Source organism: Enhydra lutris, unplaced genomic scaffold, assembly GCF_002288905.1.
Source record: "Enhydra lutris kenyoni isolate GAN:26980312 unplaced genomic scaffold, ASM228890v2 scaffoldscaffold40, whole genome shotgun sequence".
Taxonomy (NCBI): domain Eukaryota; kingdom Metazoa; phylum Chordata; class Mammalia; order Carnivora; family Mustelidae; genus Enhydra; species Enhydra lutris.
Window position 1 is genome coordinate 4,075,599 of NW_019154124.1, and position 23,551 is coordinate 4,099,149.

General features: G+C 40.4%; 1 protein-coding gene across 5 annotated transcripts in view; it reads left to right on the top strand.

Annotated features, from left to right (window-relative positions):
• LOC111155212 (SRSF protein kinase 2) overlaps positions 1–23,551 on the top strand; it is a 252,401-nt gene that overhangs the window by 91,616 nt on the left and 137,234 nt on the right. For 2 of the 5 annotated variants that reach the window (XM_022515316.1, XM_022515319.1), the window contains exon 3: positions 14,224–14,287. The exons of the other annotated variants lie outside the window; for them this stretch is intronic. In XM_022515316.1, coding sequence (XP_022371024.1) covers positions 14,224–14,287 — 64 coding nt within the window. The remainder of the gene's footprint in view (positions 1–14,223; positions 14,288–23,551) is intronic. 5 annotated transcript variants of the gene reach the window in all.

Consider the following 23,551-nt stretch of genomic DNA (forward strand, 5'->3'; position numbering starts at 1 on the left):
CTGTGGCATACAGCTTCTGACGAGCGTCTTTGTGTGATTCTCCTAGGCCACATGGGACTGTTTCTCTGCTTAGGTTTGGAAGAAGTGGAATTACTGGATTGTTAACTATCTAGCACTCCCTAGATTGAAGTCAATAAATAGAATATTGTTTGGCATGATTGGCCTATTTGTGCTTGTGAAATGATTTTTTTTTTTTTTTTTTTTTTGGTAATACTGTCCTTTTAGTTAAATAAGGAGGACAGGGGCCAAATGTAAAACCAGTGATTCGCAGCACTGGCTGTGCATCAGAATGACCTCTAGGACTTTGTCGGCATTATCACCCCAAGAGAGTGATTTGGTAGGTCTGCAAATAAGTGCACACGGCCCTTAGGATGAAGAGGAAAATTAAATACAAGAAGTACATCCTAAGACTTTCTTAGAGTGCCCAAGTTACCCAGTACTGGTTCAGAACCTAGCTTGCCCCATAAAATGCAATCAAATTATAGCCAAAAAATTGGATTTTCTTTCAACTCTTAATATAAGTTAATGGCCTTACCCCGCAAATGCTTAACACATAAATGATTATTTTAAGATGGACAGAGAGGAAGAAATTTTTCTTCTATGGAAAAATTTGAGAATATTTTAAATGGGCCACACAGAGAGCATAATGGTTGAGGGCCCAGACAATGTGCAGGGCCGCTGCGGTTCAGATTCCCCGTCTACTGGCTCTGTGAACAGTGGTAAGTTACTGAGCCTTTCTGTACCTCCGTTTCCCTATCTGCAAAATGGGGTTAATGATAATATTGATCTTACAGAGGTATGAGATTTTTTTTTTTTTAAGATTTTATTTATTTATTTGTCAGAGAGAGAGAGAGGGAGAGAGAGCAAGCACAGGCAGACAGAATGGCAGGCAGAGGCAGAGGGAGAAGCAGGCTCCCTGATGAGCAAGGAGCCCGACGTGGGACTCGATCCCAGGACGCTGGGATCATGACCTGAGCCGAAGGCAGCTGCTTAACCAACTGAGCCACCCAGGCGTCCCCAGAGGTATGAGATTATTAAGAGTTATTACAGAAAGCAAATAAGCTCCTGACGCATTGTGGTTGGTATGAAATATTAGTTGTTACTGTTGTTACTCTTGTTGCTAGTTATCACAGAGACAATTATGAATCCTAATGTCTTAATCTTTAGGTATTGTTTCATGCTCAAAATACTTGTTTTCTGCTCTCTCTCCCTCTCTCTCTCTCTGACAAATAAATAAATAAAATCTTAAAAAAAAAAAAACAAAAAACAAACAAACAAAAAAAACCCCAAAATACTTGTTTTCTAATGACTAGAAACCAACAACTCGATACATGCTCAGAGATGATAAGGATGAAGAATTTGTACTCTGGAATATCGATTCAAGGTCACTATGATGTAACAAAACTAAGGTTTTCTGTTTCCTTGATATGTTTAAGTCCCAGTTTGTTGATTTTTGCATATTAAAATGGAGAACTAGTTGAGGTTTTTTTTTTCTATGTAATTGGTAGGAAATCCCACAGACAAAAATAAAGTAGCCTGTATTTGATTTGCTAAAGTATTTGTGGTACTTCGTAACATTTTGTAAAGCAACAAAGCCTTGGAAGTAGGCTTTACTATTGCTTGCCTCTGTTAAAGATTTTTATAGACATAAGGGAGGACTGATGCTTGAGGTGAGAATTTTAGGACTTACAAATGAGAGAGGTGATAATTGGCTAAGTTCCTGAGGGGCACTGTGTGGGCGGAAAGGTACACATTGAATTGTGGAGAATTGACAAGTCTCATAAATAGCGCCATGAAGTTGAATATTGTTTCTCGAGCATGACATAAGGTTTTAAAAATTTGCTTTTCACTCTGATTCACCTGTTGAATCTCTTATTTTAGCTTTGGCTGTATAGTTGGTTATATTCTACCATATGGAAAAGAGGACTTCTTTGTCTGGCATGAAAAGCCCCACCAGGGTCTCCGGCGTTATCTCCTACCAGTACCTCCTTGGCTCTCGCCAGTCACCAAAGCAGCTCAGATTATCCACACGACGGGGGTCTTTCTGGCTTCGTTTCTGCCATTTTCCTGTTGGGAGTGGACTTTTCTGCACCTGGCAGAGTCCTCTAACCCTAGTAATGAAAGTCAAATGCCTTCTTTGGCCATTCCCTCTGCTCAGTCTGGTCATCTCCCCCTTGCAGGCTGAAGCTCGGCTTCAGAGCTCCACGGTCCAGGTTCTCATACTGGCTCAGCAACATCTGAAACCTTAATTTTGTTTTTTTTAACTTTTTTTTTTTTTTTTTTTTTTGGTCAGAGAGAGTGAGCACAGGCAGACAGAGTGGCAGGCAGAGGCAGAGGGAGAAGCAGGCTCCCTGCTGAGCAAGGAGCCCGATGTGGGACTCAATCCCAGCACTCTGGGATCATGACCTGAGCCGAAGGCAGACGCTTAACCAACTGAGCCACTCAGGCGTCCCTTTTGGTTTTTTGATAAAAAATTAGTAGGTCACCTTTTCCATGATTTTAAAGTTTACGTATCAGTGGCTTTTAGAATGCCTATAATCTCGTAAAAACATTGCCATTACCTAATTCCAGATCATATTTGTCATTCTAAAAAGGAACTCTTCATGCGTTAGAGGAGACACTCCGCATTTTCCTTCCCCCCGCCTGCCCTTAGGGCTACTTACTGTCTCTCCTGATATCCCTGTTGTGGACATTTCATGTAAATGGAATCATGCAATTCGTGTTTTGTGTCTGGCTTATTTTACTCTCCATAATGTGTCAGGATTTATCCGTGTGGTAGCATGAATCTTTAACTACATTTCTCTTATGTATGGATATACCACATTTCGTTTATTCGTTCATCAGCTGATGGATATATGGGTTGCTGACAGTTTCTGAATGTTATGAATAACACTTGTCTATACATTTTTTTGTGAAAAGTATGAGCATATGTTTTCATTTCTCCTGGGTGTATACTGAGGAGGGGAATTGTTGGGTCATGTGGTAACACTTGGTTGAACTTTCTGAAGAACTGACAGATTGTTTTCCAAAGTTGCTGTGCTGGTTAACGTTCCCACCAACAGTAAATGAAGTTTCCAAATTCTCCACATCCTTGCCAACACTTGCTGCTGTCTTTTTGATTATAGCCATCTTAGTGGGTATAAAGTGATATTTCATTGTTCTCTCTTGCATTTTCCTGATGACAAATGACATTGAGTAGCTTCTCACGTACTTACTAGCCATTTGTTTTTTTTTTTTTCTTTAGACATGTCTGTTAGATCTTTTTTGCCCTTTAAAAAAATTTTTTTTTTAATTGTTGAATGTAAGAATTCTTTATATATTCAGGATTCTGGTTCTTTTTTTTTTTTTTTTGAAGGTTTTTATTTGACACAGAGAGAGAGCACAAGTAGGCAGAGCAGTAGGCAGATGGAGAGGGAGAAGTAGGCTCTTGATCCCAGGACCCCGAGATCATGACCTGAGCCTAAGGCAGTATCTTAACCAACTGAGCCACCCAGGCTCCCCAGGATTCTGGTTCTTTATCAGATATAATGATGTGCAAATATTTACTCCCATTCTGTGGATTACCTTTTTTCCCTTGATACTGTTTTTTGTTCTTTTTTTTTTTAAAGATTTTAATTATTTATTTGACACAGAGAGATCACAAGCAGGCAGAGAGGCAGGCAGAGAGAGGGGGGAAGCAGGCTCCCTGCTGAGCAGAGAGCCCGATGTGGGGCTCGATCCCAGGACCCCGAGATCATGACCTGAGCCGAAGGCAGAGGCTTAACCCACTGAGCTACCCAGATGCCCTGATAATTACTTTTTGATGCACAAAATCTTGTAATTCTTAAGATGTTCAGTTTATTTATTCTTTTGTTTTTTTGTACTTTTTGTGTCATGTTTAAAAAGCCCACCTAATCCAAAATCATGAAGATTTATATCTATATTTCCTTTTAAGAGTTTTATAGTTTTAGCCTTTATATTTAGGCCTTTTATCCATCTGGGGCTAACTTCTGTATGTGCTGTGGATAGAAATCCAACATTACTCTTTTGCATGTATATATCTAGTAGTCTAGAACCATCTTTTCTTTTTTTCTGAATTTATTTATTTTAGAGAGAGAGAGTAAGAGCATGAGCAGGACGGGCAGAGGGAGAGCGAGAATCCCAAGCTGACTGCACTGAGTGCAGAGCCCTCCACAGAGCTCTGTGTCATGACCCTAAGATCACAGCCTGAGCCAAAACCAAGAGTCAGATGCCTACTGACTGTACCACCCAGGCGCCCCCAGCACCATCTTTTGAAGAGAACGCTTTCCCCATCAAATGGCCTTGGTACTCTTGTTGAAAATCACTTGGCTGTAATGGGAAGGTTCATTTCTGGAATCTTACTCTATTCCATTGATCTGTATGTCATCTCTTTATACTGGTTTCACACTGTTTTGATTACTGTAGCTCTGTATTAAGTTTTGAAGTCGAGATATGTGAGTCCTCCAATTTTGTTCTTTTTCAAGGATTGAATTGAAGGGTCAGCTTGCCCATTTCTGGAAGGAAAAAAAGGCAGTTAGAAATCTGATAGGAGGGGCGCCTGGGTGGCTCAGTGGGTTAAAGCCTCTGCCTTCGGCTTGGGTCATGATCCCAGGGTCCTGGGATCGAGTCCCACATCGGGCTCTCTGCTCAGCTGGGAGCCTGCTTCTCTCTCTCTCTCTCTCTCTGCCTACTTGAGATCTCTGTCAAATAAATAAATAAAACTTAAAAAAAAAAAAAGAAATCTGATAGGAATTGTGCGAATTTGTAGATCAATTTTGGGGAGGCTGACCATTTTAATAATGGTAGGTCTTCAACCCATGAATACAGGGTGTCTTTTCATTTAAGTCTTTAATTTCTTTCAGCAGTGTTTTGCATTTTCAGTGTGCATGTCTGTCATTTCCTTGGATTCCTCAGTATTGTATTCTTTTTTGATTTTATTTTAAATGGAACTGTTTAGCTCTGGAAGTTTTAGAGATTCTTTTCAAAGCTTTAGTTTCTGTGCATGCAAAATGGAATTTATGTTAAGTACCTTTTCTTCAGTTGTTGAGTTAGTTCACATAAAGGGCTCCAGTAGGCCTTATAGTTCAAGCTAAATGTTAAATATTGGGCTGTGAACTCTCTGAGGAGTGGAATTTTGCCCTATGTATTTTTGAGACACATTCTTCCTCCCCCTGTTCAGGTAGCATTTAGTACCGTGCCTTTTGGTACTGAGGGAGTGTAGAAAGGTGGACAAATTGTCCTGCATCATCTATTTCAGTTCTTAAGTTTGAAAGTTAACATAGATTGGGAGTTAGGGACTCTAATCCCTCCTTATATTTCATATTTTGATAGGGCTTCTTTTCTTATATAAGTAAATAATTTTATCACCTCTTAAGATAGTGAACTTACTTCTCAAGATGTATGAATGGACCTTAATTTACTAAAGGAGTTGGAAAGCAAGAATTCATTGCATTGGTAAACTCACAGTCCTTTATATGCCAAAATTGTAAATGGAATTAAAATGTCTTAATTTATGACATTGTAAGCCACAATATTAAAGAATCGAGTAGTTTCAGTTGTATGTTAATAATTAGTATGAAAGGGCGCCTGGGTGGCTCAGTGGGTTAAGCCGCTGCCTTCGGCTCAGGTCATGATCTCAGGGTCCTGGGATCGAGTCCCGCGTCGGGCTCTCTGCTCAGCAGGGAGCCTGCTTCCCTTCCTCTCTCTCTGCCTGCCTCTCTGCCTACTTGTGATCTCTGTCTGTCAAATAAATAAATAAAATCTTTAAAAAAAAATAATTAGTATGAAATACAGTCTTTTAATTAAGATTATAAAATACTTCCTTTTTCTGAGTACTGTCATTTCTAAAATTCTTATATCAGAAAAATTTATAAACGGTATTTATTTTATAAGTGTAAAACAGAGAAAGCTTTAAACTTGATCTCATGGTAAACAGAGCATTGGATCTCTCACCCTGAGTGTAACAGCTCAGTTTTCTAAGAACTTGTGTTACTTCTTCTGTCTCCCCAACAGAGTCCGGGTAAGAGTGCCTTTGTTCTGTTTAGCAGCTGGGATTAACTATTAATGATCCTCTGCTGTGGTGAGAAATGTGTAGGCAGTTTTCAGGGATTAGTTTCATTACTGATAGAGGGAGGACACTGATGATGATGCTAATAAAATGAAACATTTATTTAAGCATGCGTATTTTCACATTTTAATGCATTTTTGTATTTAGTTGTCCTGAAATTCCTCAGCATGAAAAGAACAAAAACAATGCTAACAAATAATGTCTGATGTACTGTGAAGTCTGAAGGCACCCCTGCAGAGTCAGGATGGGTGACCTGGATCTGGGGCTGGTGCAGACACAGCCAGAGCCCCTGGCTCCTCTTCTCCTTGCCTCTTGCTTGCAGGCTTCTGGGGGTGAGTGAGGATGGGAATCCCAGTTTGAGGGGATTGACCCACTTTTCTCACTACAACTTGAAAATCAGTAGCAAACCTTTCCTTTTAAACTAATCTTTCTTTTAGGTTATAAATTGCACTCAGTAATAATTTAAGAAGTGACAGAGGAAACATATTTCCTCTAGTAAATGAAGTTTCTCATAAGTAGCAGCAACAGCTACCGTGAAAGTTCAGATTGAAGCCTCACCAGCTGGAGACCTCCTCCTCCTCCTCCAGTCCCCTCCACCTCCCACCTCCGCCCCATTGTAGGGTTTGGCGTGAACACAGTGTACTCCACTGGCACCGTACCATGTTCAGGAACACAAGTAACCCTGTTGGGGGATTATAGCATGAGGAAATTTGATACTAGAAAAAGACTACTTTTAAGGAAGGGGGTGAAATTGGGACTTCTGTCTTGAAGAATAAAATCAGGTTTGGAAAGTAAGTTTATTTATCAAAATTTGAATTGTAATTGAAAAATAAGTCCTGAGTAGTAGAGTGTACAAAGAATGTATCAAGTGTCAGTTGTTTTTGACATGTGCTTTCATACTAAATTTTATATAATAAAGTGATTGGGTATCTTTTAATTGGCAATGCAGTTGTAATGAAGGACATTTTTGTAAACTATTTAAGAATTTTATTATTTTCCCCATTAGTCACTGATAAATGATTATCATTCTTGATACACTTGGCATATTATTGTCCTTGTTGATTTTTCTTACCAATTACTAACCTTCCTGACTCCTCCTATGACCTAATTTCTCAGTGTCTGTCCTCACTTGGGATTCCAACATTTCATTATTATCTTTGGTCAAATGTTGCACCTTGCGTTGCCGTTTTTCAGTTTTCACTTTGTTCTGGGTTTGCATTCTATTTGAATTGTTGGGAGTATATGAGAATCAGTGAGAGAGAGAGAGAGAGAAGGGGGTTGATGGGTGGATATAGAGGCTAGGGATAACCGGGGACAGTTTGAATGGTCAGTTCATTAACAATTGTTTTTGTTTGCACAATTTTTGCTTTTCTGTGTGTTCTTATAAAAGATGACTTGAATAATGAATGCTGGGATAGCAAGGACTCCTTTTTAAGATTGAACTGTCTTCATGGTGTTGGCCAGTTAGTCACCGACCTTCTTAGTGGTTTTGCAGAGCTTGCTTTACTCCTACCCCTTTATGAAGGGTATCGTCTGTGTCTGTCTTTGATTTTGAGTTGGGAACACAGTACTTGGTCCCAGATGGTAATATCAGGGCTTGACATTTGAGCCAGAAAGCTTCTGCAGGCCCAATGTTTTTTATTTAAATGGGAGCCCCTTAAAGATACATGCAGGGTGAAGTTGGAGACACCGAGAGAGAGAGAGAGAGAGTGTGAGAGAAAGAGAGAGAGAGAGAGAGAGAGAGAGAGAGAGAGAAGGCTGCTAGCCAGCATCCCGGGGCAGCAGAGTCTGTGAACATGTGAAAGAGAGCGGAGAAGCAGTTAATTGGTAGTGACAGGAGAAGTGGAATTACGGTCACAGAGGTGTTGAATCACCAGAATGGGGAAGCATTAAGATGGAGAGCAATCCCTCAGAGCACTTGGTAACAGAACCGAGTATCAAGAGCGGCCCTGTCTTTTGAGCAAGATTCTCACTGGGAGGCCTGTGGAGGCATTTTTCTATTCTTAACTTCTAGATGTTTTCTTGCAGTATTATCCTATCACCTGAAGCAAACTGAGCACATACCTGTTTCTTGTAGCCTGAAATGGTTCCAAATATATATAAAGCATTAATTAAAAAAAATCCTCCTTATTTGTGTGTATTCAAAATAAAATCAGCTTTGTGAATGATTATGTAAAGAATTTGGCAAGAGAAAAGAAGTTTAGTAAATCTGTTGGAATAACACCCATGAGAAAAGGATGTAGGTGTAAGAATTGAGGTCTTATTTAATTTCCATGTCCTAAAAGGAAGGGGCGTCCCACGTGAGCTCGTGGTGGGTGTGTAGTGCTGTACAGGACATGGTAGTCTCATGCTGCCGCTGCTCTCCGGATCCAGGTGGACTTGGTGCTGCCCACTTTCCCTCCCGGGCTGTCTGATCTGTGAAGCACATCCTTTATTGGACTTTATTTTAATAGCACTTACTGGTAACTGCTATTCTGGGTTCTTAGGGACGGGCTTAGCTCTGGACTCAGCCATGTGTCTCCAGACTCATGTTATTAATTGGAAAATGAAATATTAGAGATAGTAGGCCATTAACCGAAGAGTTAAAAATAATCATCTTTACAAGGAATTTGAGTATCTTTTAAAGTGTAGGTATGAGAATAAAAGGTTTTTGTGAAGAAGGTCTATGGGTTGGTTAGAAGACCATGAGTTGGGAGATCATGGTGAATTGGTTTTTCCCTTCTGGTGTGTAAAGTGATGAATAATAAGAGTATGATGTCATAGACGGAGCAGTTGTAATGGAGAAAGCTGACCAATAGTGATGATTTTAATTAATTGGAGATATGAGAAAATAGAATTTAGAAGCTGATTTTACTTATTTTTTTTTTAAAAAAGATGTTGTTTATTTATTTGAGATAGAGAGAAAGCACAAGTGGGAAGGGGAGGGAGAAGCAGGCTCCCCACTAAGCAGGGAGCCTGATTTGGGGCTCAATCCCAGGACCTCGGGATCATGACTTGAACCGAAGGCAGACAGAACGGATTGAGACATACAGGCGTCCCGAAGCTGATTTTAAAGAAGCTGCATGTTCTGCTTGGGTTGCTCGTCTTTGGAAACTTAACTATAGCTCTCAGAGACGGTGGTCTTATGGGGAAGGTGAAGAGTATTCTTGCTACCAGTTGTTTATCTTTTTAACTCTCCGATTTCTTCTTCATAAATTCAGGTGGTCCAGCTAGGTGATGATCTCTGAGGTTCCTCCTAAGTCTGCAGTTGTTGGACGCTCTGGCTAATTGTATCTGGAAATGTATATTTAAGGAAACCAAGTTAGCTAGATTGTAACTTTGACTAGAATTGGCTAAGAAAACCATCAAAGACTCAGTAAGTAAGTGTGAATTGCAGTGAACTGTCAGGTCCCCGTCCCTAAGGAAGCTTTGGTCTCAGGGGTGTTGGCCAAGTAGTGCATATATTTTAGGAATTCTCTAGTGCAAGTGTATGTGATCTGCAGAGGGGCAGAGGAGGTGAAGTATGTGCTGTCTGGGCACTGTCGGAGGGGAGGTGGCACTTGGGCTGAGATTAGAAAAGGGAGGTGGGGGTGCAGCAGAAGCAGACTGGGCACTGGGATCCCAGGGAAGGAAACTGTGTCAGAAAAGAGTTGGTGTGAGAAAGCATGGTATGTTTGGGGGATCACAGAGTAGTGCTGAGTAATGCTGGAACATAAAATAGATTGAAAAGGGTGAGTGGTGGTAATGGTAGCCCAGATGAGACAGGGGTGCTAGTCTGGGATCCTTCAGAAATTTCTGGCTCAGGAGGGCAACGCTGCTGCTGTTCAGGGAGATGAAGACTTTAACAGGAGATCCTAGACTGAGGCTTTGATGAGGTTAGCTTTAAGATGCTGTGTTCAGGGGCACCGCCTGGGTGGCTCAGTGGGTTAAGCATCTGCCTTTGGCTCAGGTCATGATCTCAGGGTCCTGGGATCAAGCCCCACATCGGGTTCTTTGCTCAGCAGGGAGCTTGCTTCCCCTTCTCTCTGCCTGCCTCCCTGCCTACTTGTGATCTCTCTATCAAATAAATAAATAAAATCTTAAAAAAAAAAAAAAGATGCTGTGTTCAGGGCATGTCAGGACCATGTATGTAGGGGAAGATGTCCAGTAGGGTTAGAAGGACCCACAGTTCTGGGTTGCAGGAGAGAATATGGGGCTCAAAATTCAGGTGTAGTCATCCTCAGTGTCCTTTGGTTGTGGAATAGATGGAAGAGTCAGTGAGTAAAAAGAGGTCATGCAAGAGAAGTATCGCTAACATGTAAGGTCTGTGTGAAAAAAGATGATAACGGCAAAGCACCTAGAGTTAGGAGGAGAATCATAAGAACACAAAAGGATTAGAAAAACAAGAAACTTGTGTTGTCCCATAATGTTGCTTAGAAATTAGAACAAAATTGTGACAAAAAAAAAATCAACCATAATTTTTTTTTTAAGATTTTATTTATTTATTTGACAGACAGAGATCACAAGTAGGCAAAGAGGCAGGCAGAGAGAGAGGAAGGGAAGCAGGCTCCCTGCTGAGCAGAGAGCCCGACGCGGGGCTCCATCCCAGGACCCTGGGATCATGACCCAGGCCGAAGGCAGAGGCTTTAACCCACTGAGCTACCCAGGTGCCCCTCAACCATAATTTTGAATATGCTTATTCAGACTACATAGGAACCACTTGTTCATTTTCTTTGTGAAATAAAGACGTGTGGCCTTAGTACTCATTGGCCTGAATGAATAAATAGAGACCATGTTGGTTGAATAAATATGTATTTACGGGGTTGTAAGACTGCTGCTTTGGAAGAACTGAGGCGTGGTGGTGAAGAGAGTAATTTAGAATTGTGGGCGTAGGGGACATAAGGTTTTAAATTAACTATAAAAGCAGACTGGATCTCTACATGAATTCATAGGCTGAAATACCTTCTAAGAGGGTCCAAGGTTTACAGGCTAAATAAAATTATAAAGTATTGGAAGGAAACAGGGTGATTTAAAAAATTTGGTGTGGGGAAAATCTAAATGTAACAGAAAGACCATCATTCATTAAGGAAAATATTGGTGGACTTAAATGCAAAAAAAAAAAAAAAGTATAGGATCCTAGATACTGTGAATGAAATAGAGGAACAGCCAGCTAATTTGTAGTGTGTGTAAGAGTGAGGGGTTCAGGAGGCTGAGGTCCTTAGCCAAGGGTTTTTGGAAGACCTGTCTGTCAATATGAACATCGCATGGAAGGCGTTGTGGTGGGATGGCTTCTAGAGTTGTTAATGAATGTGGGGAGGAATCAGACTATGGCCGGTATTGGTAAGGAGGAGTAGGTAGTAGAGTAGACAGGATACACCGGCTTCAGAGTATACAGTATTCACGTAGTATTTGTGAATATTCCTAAACGTTTTAGTCCTTTGGGAGCTAGAAACAAATCTGAAGGTTTAAAGAAAATGTGAAAATGGTGGTAGAAACCTGTCCGTGCATTATTGGAAACCATTTTGGTTTGGAGCTCTCAAAGCTTTAACTTTTGTTTCTAATGTTTATACACTTCCCTAAGAGCTGTGCGGTTTAAACTTGGGGGTCTTGGGGCGCCTGGGTGGCTCAGTGGGTTAAAGCCTCTGCCTTCGGCTCAGGTCATGATCCCAGGGTCCTGGGATCGAGCCCCGCGTCGGGCTCTCTGCTCCGCAGGGAGCCTGCTTCCTCCCCTCTCTCTCTCTGCCTGCCTCTCTGCCTACTTGTGATTTCTCTCTCTCTGTCAAATAAATAAAAAAATCTTTAAAAACAAAACAAAACAAAACTTGGGAGTCTTCCCCCCCCCCCAAGATTTTATTTATTTATTTGAGAGAGAGAGAGAGAGAGAACGTGACTGGGAGGAAGAGGGACAAGTGGACTCTGCGCTGAGCACAGAGCCTGGCACTGGGCTTGATCCCACAACCCTGAGACCATGACTCAACCCGAGTTGAAACCAAGAGTCAGACACTTAACTGACTGAGCCACCAAGGTGCCCCTAAACTTGGGGTCTTTCAGCTTATGTGCACAGATCTTCTGCACACCGAAGTGCGAATTTTTTGTCTTTTTGAAATGAGCAATCACCACAATGAAGAAGGATTCAAATGTAACCACATTTCTGACTTGGCTAGTTAAGAAACAGAGTAACTCTCTACATGGGGAGGCTGAGATACAGATTAGTTACACTTCCATATGTAATCAAACTATAGTGACAAAAAAGTATATATTGAGCTTGATAGCAAGAGGGAGAAGGTGGATCAAAACTGTGGAAAAGCTGCTGAAGGCAGGACAGACCTAGTGTATGTACCTTATTAACTCATTCAACAAGTATTTGTTGAGGATTGCTATTCTCTGCCAGACACTCCCTAGCAGTAGACAGGGAGGGCTGACCCCTGTCCGGCACGACCCTCCATCTGCATGACTGTCACGGAACACTGTATTTCATTAAATCCCCACAGCAGCCCTTTCCGAGCACCGTTATTATCCCCATTTTATAGGAGAGGAGATAGAGGCTTTTAGAAAGTCTAAGTAATTTCCCCAAGGTCATGTGGCTATTAAAAACGTTGGAGGAGCCTGCCTTCAAATCCACGGCTGCTGGTGGCTGAGCCTGAGCTCTTAAACTCTGTGATTTTCTGAAGGTGGGGTGGGGGTGGGGGCTTACTGAATGTTTGCTGTGGCACCCCGTACGGTACTCTGTTAACCACGCAGGAATCCTCAAGGTAAGTTTCATTGTCGTCGTCTCCGTTTAACCACCGTGTGGTGTGCTCTCCCCGGTGGTTAGGGAGTTTGGCCACAGCCTGTGGCAGATTCTGTTTGTGCCAGTTTTATGAAGTGCCCACTGGATGAAGCCAGAGCTTAAACAATTTGGAAAATCCCTTATTTTAACAACGTTGAAAGGCTATATTCTAAACAGGTCCATTGTATTTTAGGCAACAACAACAACAACAACAACAAACTAATTTTTATTCCCTTTTCCTTTTCTATCTTTCCATATTCCTTTGATTTTTGTAATCAATATTCTTAAAAATTAAGATTTGTTCTCCCCGTAAAACCCTCCAAACTCTTGAGGTCCACTTTGGACTCCTGTGACTGCCTCTCGTTGTATTTTAGGGGCCAGGTGTTTTATGTTTGGTGTGTGAACTTTTTATTATGCATAGAAATCACATTTACGAATAGGAAAACAGCTTTGCATGTGAAATAGTCTAATGGGACCTTGTCAGTTTTACTCACATAAAATTACGTACTTTTAGGTTAGTCATTAGTATTTTTAAAGGAAATGTGTTAGGGTTTTTTTTTTTTTTTTTTTTTTCTTTTCCCCTCTCCCTTTTTTTTTTTTTTTTCCTTTCCTTTTTTTGTCTATCTTTTTTTTTTTTTTTTTTTTCCCAAATCAGTATCGGCAATTCTCTTTTAATTAAATTGAATTGGTGCTTCCATTTCTGTTGCAGATGGCATTGTGAGTCCTTTCCTAAAAGGACAAGTATATTATCTGCTCGGTGACTGGGTGTTGCTGTTCACTTGTGCTGTATTGCGAAGGAGGAGGGGAGAATTAAGGTGTAAAATAGAAGTCTTTTTCTAAAGGAGTTAGGGACTAGGTATTAGGCAGATTCTTCAATTAAAGACAAGCAAGAAATTATAACAGGGGTTAAAAAAAATTCCAATGTATAAATTGGGGTTCTCGTTTAACATTTCATTCTTAAGTGACAAAAATGATTCACTGAGCCATATTTTTTAGGGCCAATGAAATGCAAGGAGCCAAGGGTTGCACATCTGTTCCTTACAGCTCATACCTTTCTTACCCAGGCTTCTCAGATGATCTAGGGTATCGAATGCAGTGGTGAGTGTTTCTTGTTTGTGTTTTAATTTGCTGCATTTGAAATCTTCTGGCAGAGCCGTGCTAGTTCTACCTTAAAAAAGAAAACACCCCTCTGCTTAAAAGAAATGGTACTTCCTGCTTTCATAAACAGTCATGTGCATAGTTTAGCAAGGCCTGGTGCCTCTGGAGCTTTTCCCTTTATAGCACCATCGAATCCCAGTCCTAACAGAAGTACTGCGAATCTTGTGGCCTCTTTTTGAACAAAAGGGATCAGAGACGAAAAATCTGTTGATATAAAGCTTGAAAGCAAGGGCAGGCAATCTTGGTTGTGAATATTTTCTGATTTTTCCAGAAATCAAGCAGAAGATTGAGCTGCTGATGTCAGTTAACTCTGAGAAGTCGTCCTCTTCAGAAAGGTACAGCTACATCTCTTGCATGAACAATTAATGGTGTAGCATTGCTAAGAAACAAACCAGGACGTGTTTTTTTCCTTGTTAAGTTTGCTGTATAACGTATTGTACTGCATGCTGGTCATTGTGGTGTATTGAAGATGTGTATTTGGGCCAGCTGTTCTGCTTTTACAAAGGGTAATTGATTTTTTAAAAAAATAGTGAAGCTGAATCAGCTGCAGCATGTACACCGTAGCCCAGCAGAGTGCTCGTTCATGTGTGACAGCTGTTGGAGGCTTTAGAAAATAATTTACTTCGCTGCAAAACAAAAATCTTGCTTTCTTTAAGGAAATAATAGTATTAGATTTTCTTCCTGTATTTTGAGGTTGTTGCTACAAAATTACCAACATGATTTGTACCATGTAGGTTAAAAATACTTGGCTTTTGGTTGTCATAAATATTTTCTTATGTGGAAAGGGAGTGCCATTTGTAAATAGCTTAGGAATTGCAAACCCACAGATTAGTCACATTCTGAAAGAGATATGATGCTCCCTCAAGTCTGTGCTAGGAAATGGAACAGTCACTGCATGCAGTAATGGTTCGTGCCTGCAGGTAAGGACAAAATGACTCAGAAGTGTTTTTAAAGCAATTATTTTATCTGTCAGTCAAATGCTTATACCTGTAAAAGGAGGTATTTCCTTAAAATGGCTATTTTACTTAATAAATGGAATTAAGATATTTTTATCTCCAGCCAGAAATGAGGCTGTATAGTTGCCCATTTTGATATGTAAATATTGTGTTCACCTCTGTTTGCCAAAATTGTGCATACTACATAGTGTTTTAAATTGAGGTTCCTGGGCATACAGCTGATGCTTACCTTTCTCTTGGTTACCTAATAGTTTATACTTCATGTTGATATTTTGTATTGAAGGTGTGTTGATTTGTCTCTCCGGTGGTTAGTTTTCAGGTTATCTTTTTTGTTCACAGATTTAATATTTAGGAAAATATTATGGAGGCATGATTTAGTAGTTGAGGATGATCGAGGAAAAGCACTGGGGAAAAATGAGGCGAAGAAGCTACCATGGTAAAATGGGTTTAATTCAAGTACACTAGTGTGTGGAAGACGTGAGCCGATGGCACAATGATGACATTAAATCGATTTATTAGTGTAATTAGGAAAAAGGCTCCTGGCTGTAATTTAGAACATTACAAATAAGACATTAACTGCTTTCTTCAGAAACTGAAAATAGAAAAATGTATTCACATTTGTGTTTATTTTTATGTAGTTTCTAACTCCTGGTTTGTGGCTAGCCATCCGATTTTGAACACTCTTGTTTGCTGAGATGAAAAACAATCCTGAGCCTTGTGAGTGTTCTGCCAGTAAAATGGTGGTGATGGGAAGGGGAGAGGGTAGCGGTGTAAATAGTGAGCGGTCCGGATGCCAACTGTAATGTTGGAGTTTGTTACCAGGAAGAGCATTCTCAGTGGGATGGCGGCAATAATTATGTCAGCTCTTCTGAGTAGCATGAATTCTGCATTGATCAATTGAAGGTTGGACAGAATGGATGAATCTTAGCGAGAAACATGTTAGGAATGTGTGAGGTTTCTATGGTTAAAATACATTCTTCTAAGGAAAGGTGCTAAAATATTTTGGTAATTACATTTATTTATTATTATTGTTATTTACTATTTTAAAAGTCTTTTTACCTATGCTCTTGTAGTTAAATTTGATGGAAAGGGAGGTTGCATGTGGTCATGGTTTCAAAGTTTAGAAAGCAGCCACTAGGCTTGTGACAGCTTTATACACAGTTTTACCAGAGCTTGTTTGTTATGCTTTTGGGGGTGCTTAGACATATATGACCCTTGTGATATGCTGACTTCATGGGTGATAAATGTAGTTTATGGGTCAGCCAACACTTTGCAAGGAAGTTGCTTCATTAATGTATATATATATTAAAAAATAGAACTTATGCCTTTTTTCTCTTCTTTTCAAAAGGCATACAATAATGAGTAGCCAAATCTTTTGTCTTTTTTAATGTGTCTGAAAAAATTTGAGAAACAAGAATATGAAGTTAAAAAAAAAATTCATGGCCTAGTAATGCTATATTGTGCCCATGAATGTAAATAGCTTGTAACATCAGGTAACATTACATCACATCCTCCAGTTCCTCGTCCTCCAGTTACTTCAGTTTTTGAAAGTCTTAGTTGTTTGTTTGTTTGTTTGTTTAAATTTAGCTGTTTGAGTGTTTGAGTCATGACCTTAAGTCTTAAAGCTATTTCGAATTTACATCTGGTCAGTATTCCTTTTTTTTTTAGTAAAAATGATGAAGAAAGCCTGTCTTCTTTAAAAGAAGGGAGAAGCTACTTGTTTGCAAGAAACCAAAACTTACCATTTTCCACAATTGATTTTGTTCACTGCAGCATACAATGATCTTTTGATATTTCAGGCCATCCAGTGGAGAAGCAACATTTCTAAGTATAAAATATAATAAATACAAACAGTGATGTCCTAATAGTTCTTCCATCTCATATTTTTAACCTGCTTCATAGGAATTGCTAGTCCTGTGTGACATCTAGTGTTGGTTGAATCAATTCTTGTTCAGACAGTTTTATAAAATGGGAGAAACAAAACAAAAAAACAAACCTAATTTACTTTTGTGGACTTAGGATCCTTCATTAAGGAATAAATCTGATTTGAAGCAATATATGGAATTTTGAAGGTTATTTTGGAGCCTAAATAAGAAAATATATTTTCTTAACACAGATCTCAGTAAAACCTTGACATTTAAGATTATATTTTTACCTTTAACAAAGTAGTGGGGGTCCATTGAATGTTATTTTGTAGGGGATGCTAGGAGTCCTGTTCAGAATGGCTGACTCATAGGATGAAATCCATTGGGGTGACAAAGTTATAATTGTTTTTTGGTTTTAAGCTTTGGAGAAAGGGGAAAATGTTAACTTGGTTTTTTAAATTAAGGACAGAGAACATTATTGAATGAATTAAACAACAACAAACCACGTGATACCTGATGGATGTCGTTGCCAGTTAAGAGGAACATCTGTCGGTTGCAAGGGGGCCCCTTCTGCAGATTTTAGAAGCAAATCGTAACTACCGGTATCTGCTTTTTAATTGCTGCCTGTTGAATGAGTGAATGTATTCATCTTAAATATGGTAGTGAGAGGACCATTCGAAGGTTACCTCCTCACCTATCCCCATTTAATGAAAAAAAGAAAGCTGCAAACGTTTGTTTGATATAAAAACTAGGTTTTCAAGGTTTTGTTTCTTCTTGACTTTTCTTAGCCATAACACTAATGGAATTTGGAAATTTATGGGATGGAGTGGGTAGGGAAGAGGAGGAAAAGGAGTAGTAATCATGATAATAGCTAGCAAAAAGGTGGTAATCATTTATTAAACAGTTCCAAATACAAGTTCTAAGTGAGGAGGGAGGAGAGGGATGGAGAGGGATGGAGAGGGAGGGCGGGAGAGAGGGCGTACACATGCGCACGCTGTGCGGAGGCCTCTGATGCATCATCCCCTGAAGGACCTCAGTGAGCAGAAGAAACTTTGCTCCATTAAAATTTTTGTCCAGCTGTATTGCTAGTTCTTCAGTGAACTCATGAACAAAATCGGACCGTTCTTAATCAGTAAAGAAGGATTGAGCCCAAGGTGCTCAGAGTGAGGATTCCCAGTCTTTACATGAGGACTCCTGGGAGGGTGGGGAGTTTGAGGAGTCTGTGCCTGGCAGGTCCCACAGAGCCCGGAACCTGCATTCACACAAAGCTTTGCTCCCATCTGCTCTTGTGAAATGTAAATGTTGTTTTAATTAATAAAGTTCACAGTCTGTCAGAAGTTTGCATTTTCCCAGATACCAAAAGGATCATTTCGTGTGTGTGTGTGTGTGTGTGTTAGGTGTTTGACATTTTGGGGGGTTAAAAGGGCTCTTTATACTGTAGCAGATAAGGGCTAGCTGAGGTTATAGTATCCCACAGAGCTAGGACTTAATTGAATTTATAAATTGGTAACTACCTTCTTCAGGAGAAGAGAGAAGGGAAGAGGGAGAAAGTATAAAAACATTGGCGCTGTGGACTATTTTCTGCCGATGCTGTATAAACAGGATTGTGAGAAGTCATAGAGATTGTTGTCCCTACCCCAGCATAAGAAGGGCATTTGAAACACACAGAGAACCTGTGCTATTTTTGTGTGTGTATTTTAATTCCTTTTCTTATTTTGGAGCCTCATAAGTGAAAGAAAAAGGGCATATGATAATGATGCGTGGTTGCAGAAAGCAAAAAGGGAAGCCTGGAAGAATAAGGGGAAGGGAGGGGGGGAATATTTAAAAATCAGGATGGGAGAGATAAGTGAAGGGTATTCGGGGGAAAGGGTCCAGGACCAAGGTGTCTTTTATTTGCTCTTGTGTCAAATGTATTTTCCTCCATGTCTCTGTGGTGAACTAAGAGCAGTCATGGAAGGATAGCCAGATTTTACCAAAAAATCCCTCTTCTGGGGTGCCTAGCTGGCTCAGTCGCTAGAGCGTCCGACTCTTGATCTCAGGGGTTGTAAGTTTGGGCCCCACGTTTGGTGTAGAGATTACTTAAAAAAAAAAAAAAAAAAAGAAAGAAAAAAGAGAAAACAAAATTCCCTCTTCATTGTAATTTCTGTCTACCCATTCCAGCTCCCAAGGTGGGGTGGGGTAGTTAGTGGTGACTGTCTCTCCCTTTCTCATCGTCACCTCAGCCATACTCTGAGTTTGCGGGGCAAATGCACTTGGGACAGACTTTCCCTGAGTGGTGAGAAGAGATGACAGTGGCTGACTGTGTGGTCTCCCTCCATTCAGTCATTGCGGTTGCTTCTGTTTTCATTTAATTTTTAGTAATATGTTTATTGAAAGTGTATATGGGAAAGTGCACAGATCATAGATCATTATGAAATCGAATTATTGGGTTTTCTTTCTTTTGTAGTTTATGTTTTATGAGTTGTATCTAAGAAATCTTTGCCAAGGCCAAGGTCATTAAGATTTTCTGCTAGGTTTACTTAATAAAAGTTTTTGGCTCTTAATATATTAAGACTGGGATTCATTTGGGTCTTAGTAGTAAGGTAAAGATGAAGGTATTTCTACATAGGACTGTTCATTTGGGTCTGTTTTTGAGCATCATCTATAACTAGAAACCCTTTGTACACACTTTTGGTCTGTCTTCTTTCCCCACCCCCATTACCTGTGAGATGCACTTGTGTTTTGTGCTTATGGGAGTTGGCTGGGAGTTGGCTGGGTCTCGTTGCTGGGCAGAATTCACCGTTTGAATGTGCCCCGCTTTATTTATCTATTCTGCTGTTGATGAGCGTGTGGGATGTTTGCAGCTTGTTAGGAACACTGCTGCTCTGAGCATTTGTATACATACCCTTTGGGGAGTGGACCAGTGCATTTCTGTTTTGTGTGCGCCCAGGAGCGTAATTGCTAAGTGTTAGCGACATTGCCACTTTTCCAGAGTGAGTGTGCCAGTCTGTACTCGCACTAGCTGTTCTAGCTGTTCTCCAGGTCCCGGTGAGGCTGATACTTATACATCCTTTTTCTCTGTCTTCCCAGTTCTTTTCCCTTCCTCTTCTCTTTCTCTGTCAGAATTCTGATAGGTGTGCGGGTGTGACCAACAGTTTGAACCTTTGGGAGGAGAATTAGATAGAGATAAGGGACTTTCTGAGTACCAGCTTTCATGAAGGAAATTAGAAGTTTAGACCAAATGGGAATCATAAGGTGTAGTTATCTGAGGTACTGCTCTCCCACTGACTGATTCTGATCTTTATACTGGGCCCTGGAGGCTACAGGTATTACCATTAGTTTTCAGACTTGGTCTCAGTAGCAAAATTACTTCTTCATTTAAACCTTATTAGAGGCCTATCACAGAAAACATAAAAGCCCTGGGTGAGAACTGGGGAAGTAATCAGGGCCTCAGTTCTTGGTACTCAGCCACCCCCCCGCCCCCGAGAACCCCTCCATAGACCTCCAGTAGGCCACCTTGGGTCTGACCAAGAAACGAGAACATTTTTGATATGTTTTGATTTTATATTACATTTTTATAATGTTAAATTTGTAGAGTTGTTACATTTTATATCATAGTCTCTTAAATTTCTGTATCATACACCTAAATAAAAGTGTACTATTGTCTTTTAATGTCTGTTTAAAAAAAAACCAGGACAATTATCTGCGCTTCCTTCCTGTTGGTCATTATTTATGTGGTTTAGATGCAGTAATTTCTGGATTATTGTGTTTATTATCAATTTAAACTTTCTGCTTCCTGGTGCCTCTCTTCAGGGCTACCATGTTAGAGCCAGCACAGCCTTCCCAAGCTTGGATCTGTTTAGGCAGGGCCCTCCGCTTTAGATACCCTCAGCTCTCTCCCCACTGTCCTTGGCAGAGAGGAGAACTCCATACCTGAGCCAGTGAGCACCCACATTCTCCAGCCCGACCTCAGGCTCCTCTGACTGTACTCCTCTCCCTCTTGCTTTAGTCTTACACTGCTCCTGTCCCTCCCATCTTAAGGAAGCCCTGCTGAGGTCCGATTACACCTGTTGTAAGCCCTTGTAGAACCGTGTACCTCTCCTTTCTAGCATTTGTCACAGCTTCTGTTTGACAGAGGGAAGTATCAGTGACATTGGGTCTCCTTATTAGTTTACTTAGTATTAGCCCCAGCTGAAGAACTTAAATATAGAAGTATTTTCATTGTGGAATGTTTTTATTTTATATCATCATTTGCGGCTTATAATTTGGGAACTTTTGGGGAAGACTTTTTTGGTATAGGGCATCATTTTATGATGTTGGCTTAGAATAATAGAGTATAGCCATATATAGTCATAAATGGTTATATGTATTCTCATATGTAGTCCTAATAATAAGCTAATTTAATTCAGAGTAGCAAGGTTATGCATCTTAGGTTTTTCTGTCACCATAAAAATGCAGTTTGTTATTACAGATATTTTTTATATTTGTTATAATGTAAAGTGGAAATTAAAGTAAATCTGAACACTTTCCATCTTGTTGCCAAACTGGTAGCATCAAACGATAGCCATTTCTTCCCCAGATGTCAGTGCTTTGTATATCGCCTTGGTGCTGTTTGTCTTGGTTGTACTTCATCCTTTGCCGTTATTTACTTAATAACGTGTCTTTTGCTTGTTTTTAGTTGTGATAAAACGTATGTAACATATATATATTTTTAAAGATTTTATTTATTTATTTGACAGAGAGATGACAAGCAGGCAGAGAGTCAGAGAGAGAGGAGGAAGCAGGCTCCCTGCTGAGCAGAGAGCCTGATGTGGGGCTCCATCCCAGGACCCTGGAATCAGAACCAGAGCCGAGGGCAGAGGCTTAACCCACTGAGCTGCCCAGGCGCCCCTGTAACATAGATTTTTATAATGCTTTCTTAAAGTTAATTTTCTTTAAAAAGAAATCTTTGTATTCCTACGAGAAACTTAAAAAACAATTTCTATTAAATCCTGTCTCGATTCTCTTGTCTGGTAAAGGTTTTAGGCCTGGCCATATGCTCCCTCTGTTTACAAGGGAAATTAAACTGGCAAGTGTCAGAAAGGAGCTTAAATATGTGTTAGCACCAAAGTGAGACATGCTCTCTGATAGACTCAGATAGCCTGAAAAGTCAGGAAAAGAGTAACTCTCTCAGTATGTGATTCATTGTAATTCAGTACCAAGTCCCAAGTGTTACCTGTCACCATTTTGTGTACCCACAGTAGCAGTTTCTCTGTGCTTTGGGAACTGCCCTCCTCCCCACCCCCAAATGGCAGAGCAGGGAAGTTTTGCACACATGTGAACAGCTAGTGTCAGAGCGACAACGACAACAATAAGAGAGAACTCTAGCTCTAGTAAGCATATTGCATATTCCCTTGGGAGCAGAATTCTCCCGGCTACTGGCTGGCAGAAATTAAAGACTAATTTTAGTGTACATTACATGTGTCCTCCATCCATCATCTGTCCATCCGTCCAGCATTTCTCAGCAGCTGCTGTGCACCAGCCAGTCAGTGATTTGGAAATCTGGGAGCAGCAAAGGCAGCATGAAAGCATAGGCTCTTGACAGAAGAGGCCTTGGTGTGTGTCTTACCCCTGACCTAAGTCAGTCAGTGTTTTGGGCATGTGGTGTGCTGAGCACTGTTTCAGGGACCACTCCAGGGGGAGGCTCTTGGCACTTTTTTGAAAAGACCACAAATAACCAGTAATTGCACTTTGGGTGAACGTACATAAAGGCTAGGGGTGAGGTGAAGGGGTTGCAGACATTTGCCTACCCACGGCAACTGTGAGTGAGTGAGGAGGGCCAGGTGCGGCCTCCACAACACTGGAGACCACAGTCCCATCTAGAGATGTGGCTGCTGTTACACTTCAGTTAAAAAAAAAAAGGAAAGGGAGGGAGAATTGGGGAGAAGTAGCACAGAGAACTCAATACCTTTTTCTGTGCTTCTTCAAAGGCAAAAATAAAACCAAAATGGTCTTTGTGAATTACTCTGCACCTTTATGATACCAAAGCTATTGGAAATAAACAGAATGATTTGCAGTGTGAGAGTACTAAATTCGTTGTAGTTTATACAGTGTAAGGAATATGATGCAGAGATTAAACTGTGTTATAGAAGACTTAATAATGCAAAAATATTATTAAAAGACATTGTAAAAAAGAGAGTAGGAAAGGTGGAAAACAGGTGGCAAAAAAGTTTTTAAAGATGTTCTAGCTTCTGTAAACCCAGAGTTTATAATATAAGGGTGCACGTGTGTGTGCGCGTCTGTGCGCGTGTATGTATGAATGAGCCTATACACACAAATATATGGTATGCAAAGACACACTAATTCTGCAGTGGCTGGTGGTGTTACACATCTGTCCTTTCGATCCGTCGGTATGTAATGCAGTTTTTTTTGTTTTTTTTTTTAAGATTTTATTTATTTACTTGACAGAGAGAGATCACAAGCAGGCTGAGAGGCAGGCAGAGAGAGAGAGAAGAGGAAGCAGGTTCCCTGCGGAGCAGACAGCCCTATTGGGGCTCCATCCCAGGACCCTGGGATCATGACCTGAGCCAAAGGCAGAGGCTTTAACCCACTGAGCCACCCAGGCATCCTGTAATGCAGTTTTTATAATGACATGTGTTTTTGACATCAAGTGTTTATAAAGAACTGTGTCCTTCCAAAACAAATAAGTAAATAAAGAAGTGGCTGCTGATCCACTCTTGCTGGCTGCTGACATGTTGAAACACAAGCCAAGCTGTGCTGCCTTTTGTGATTTTTAGGAGAAGTTGAGAATTCGTTTTTT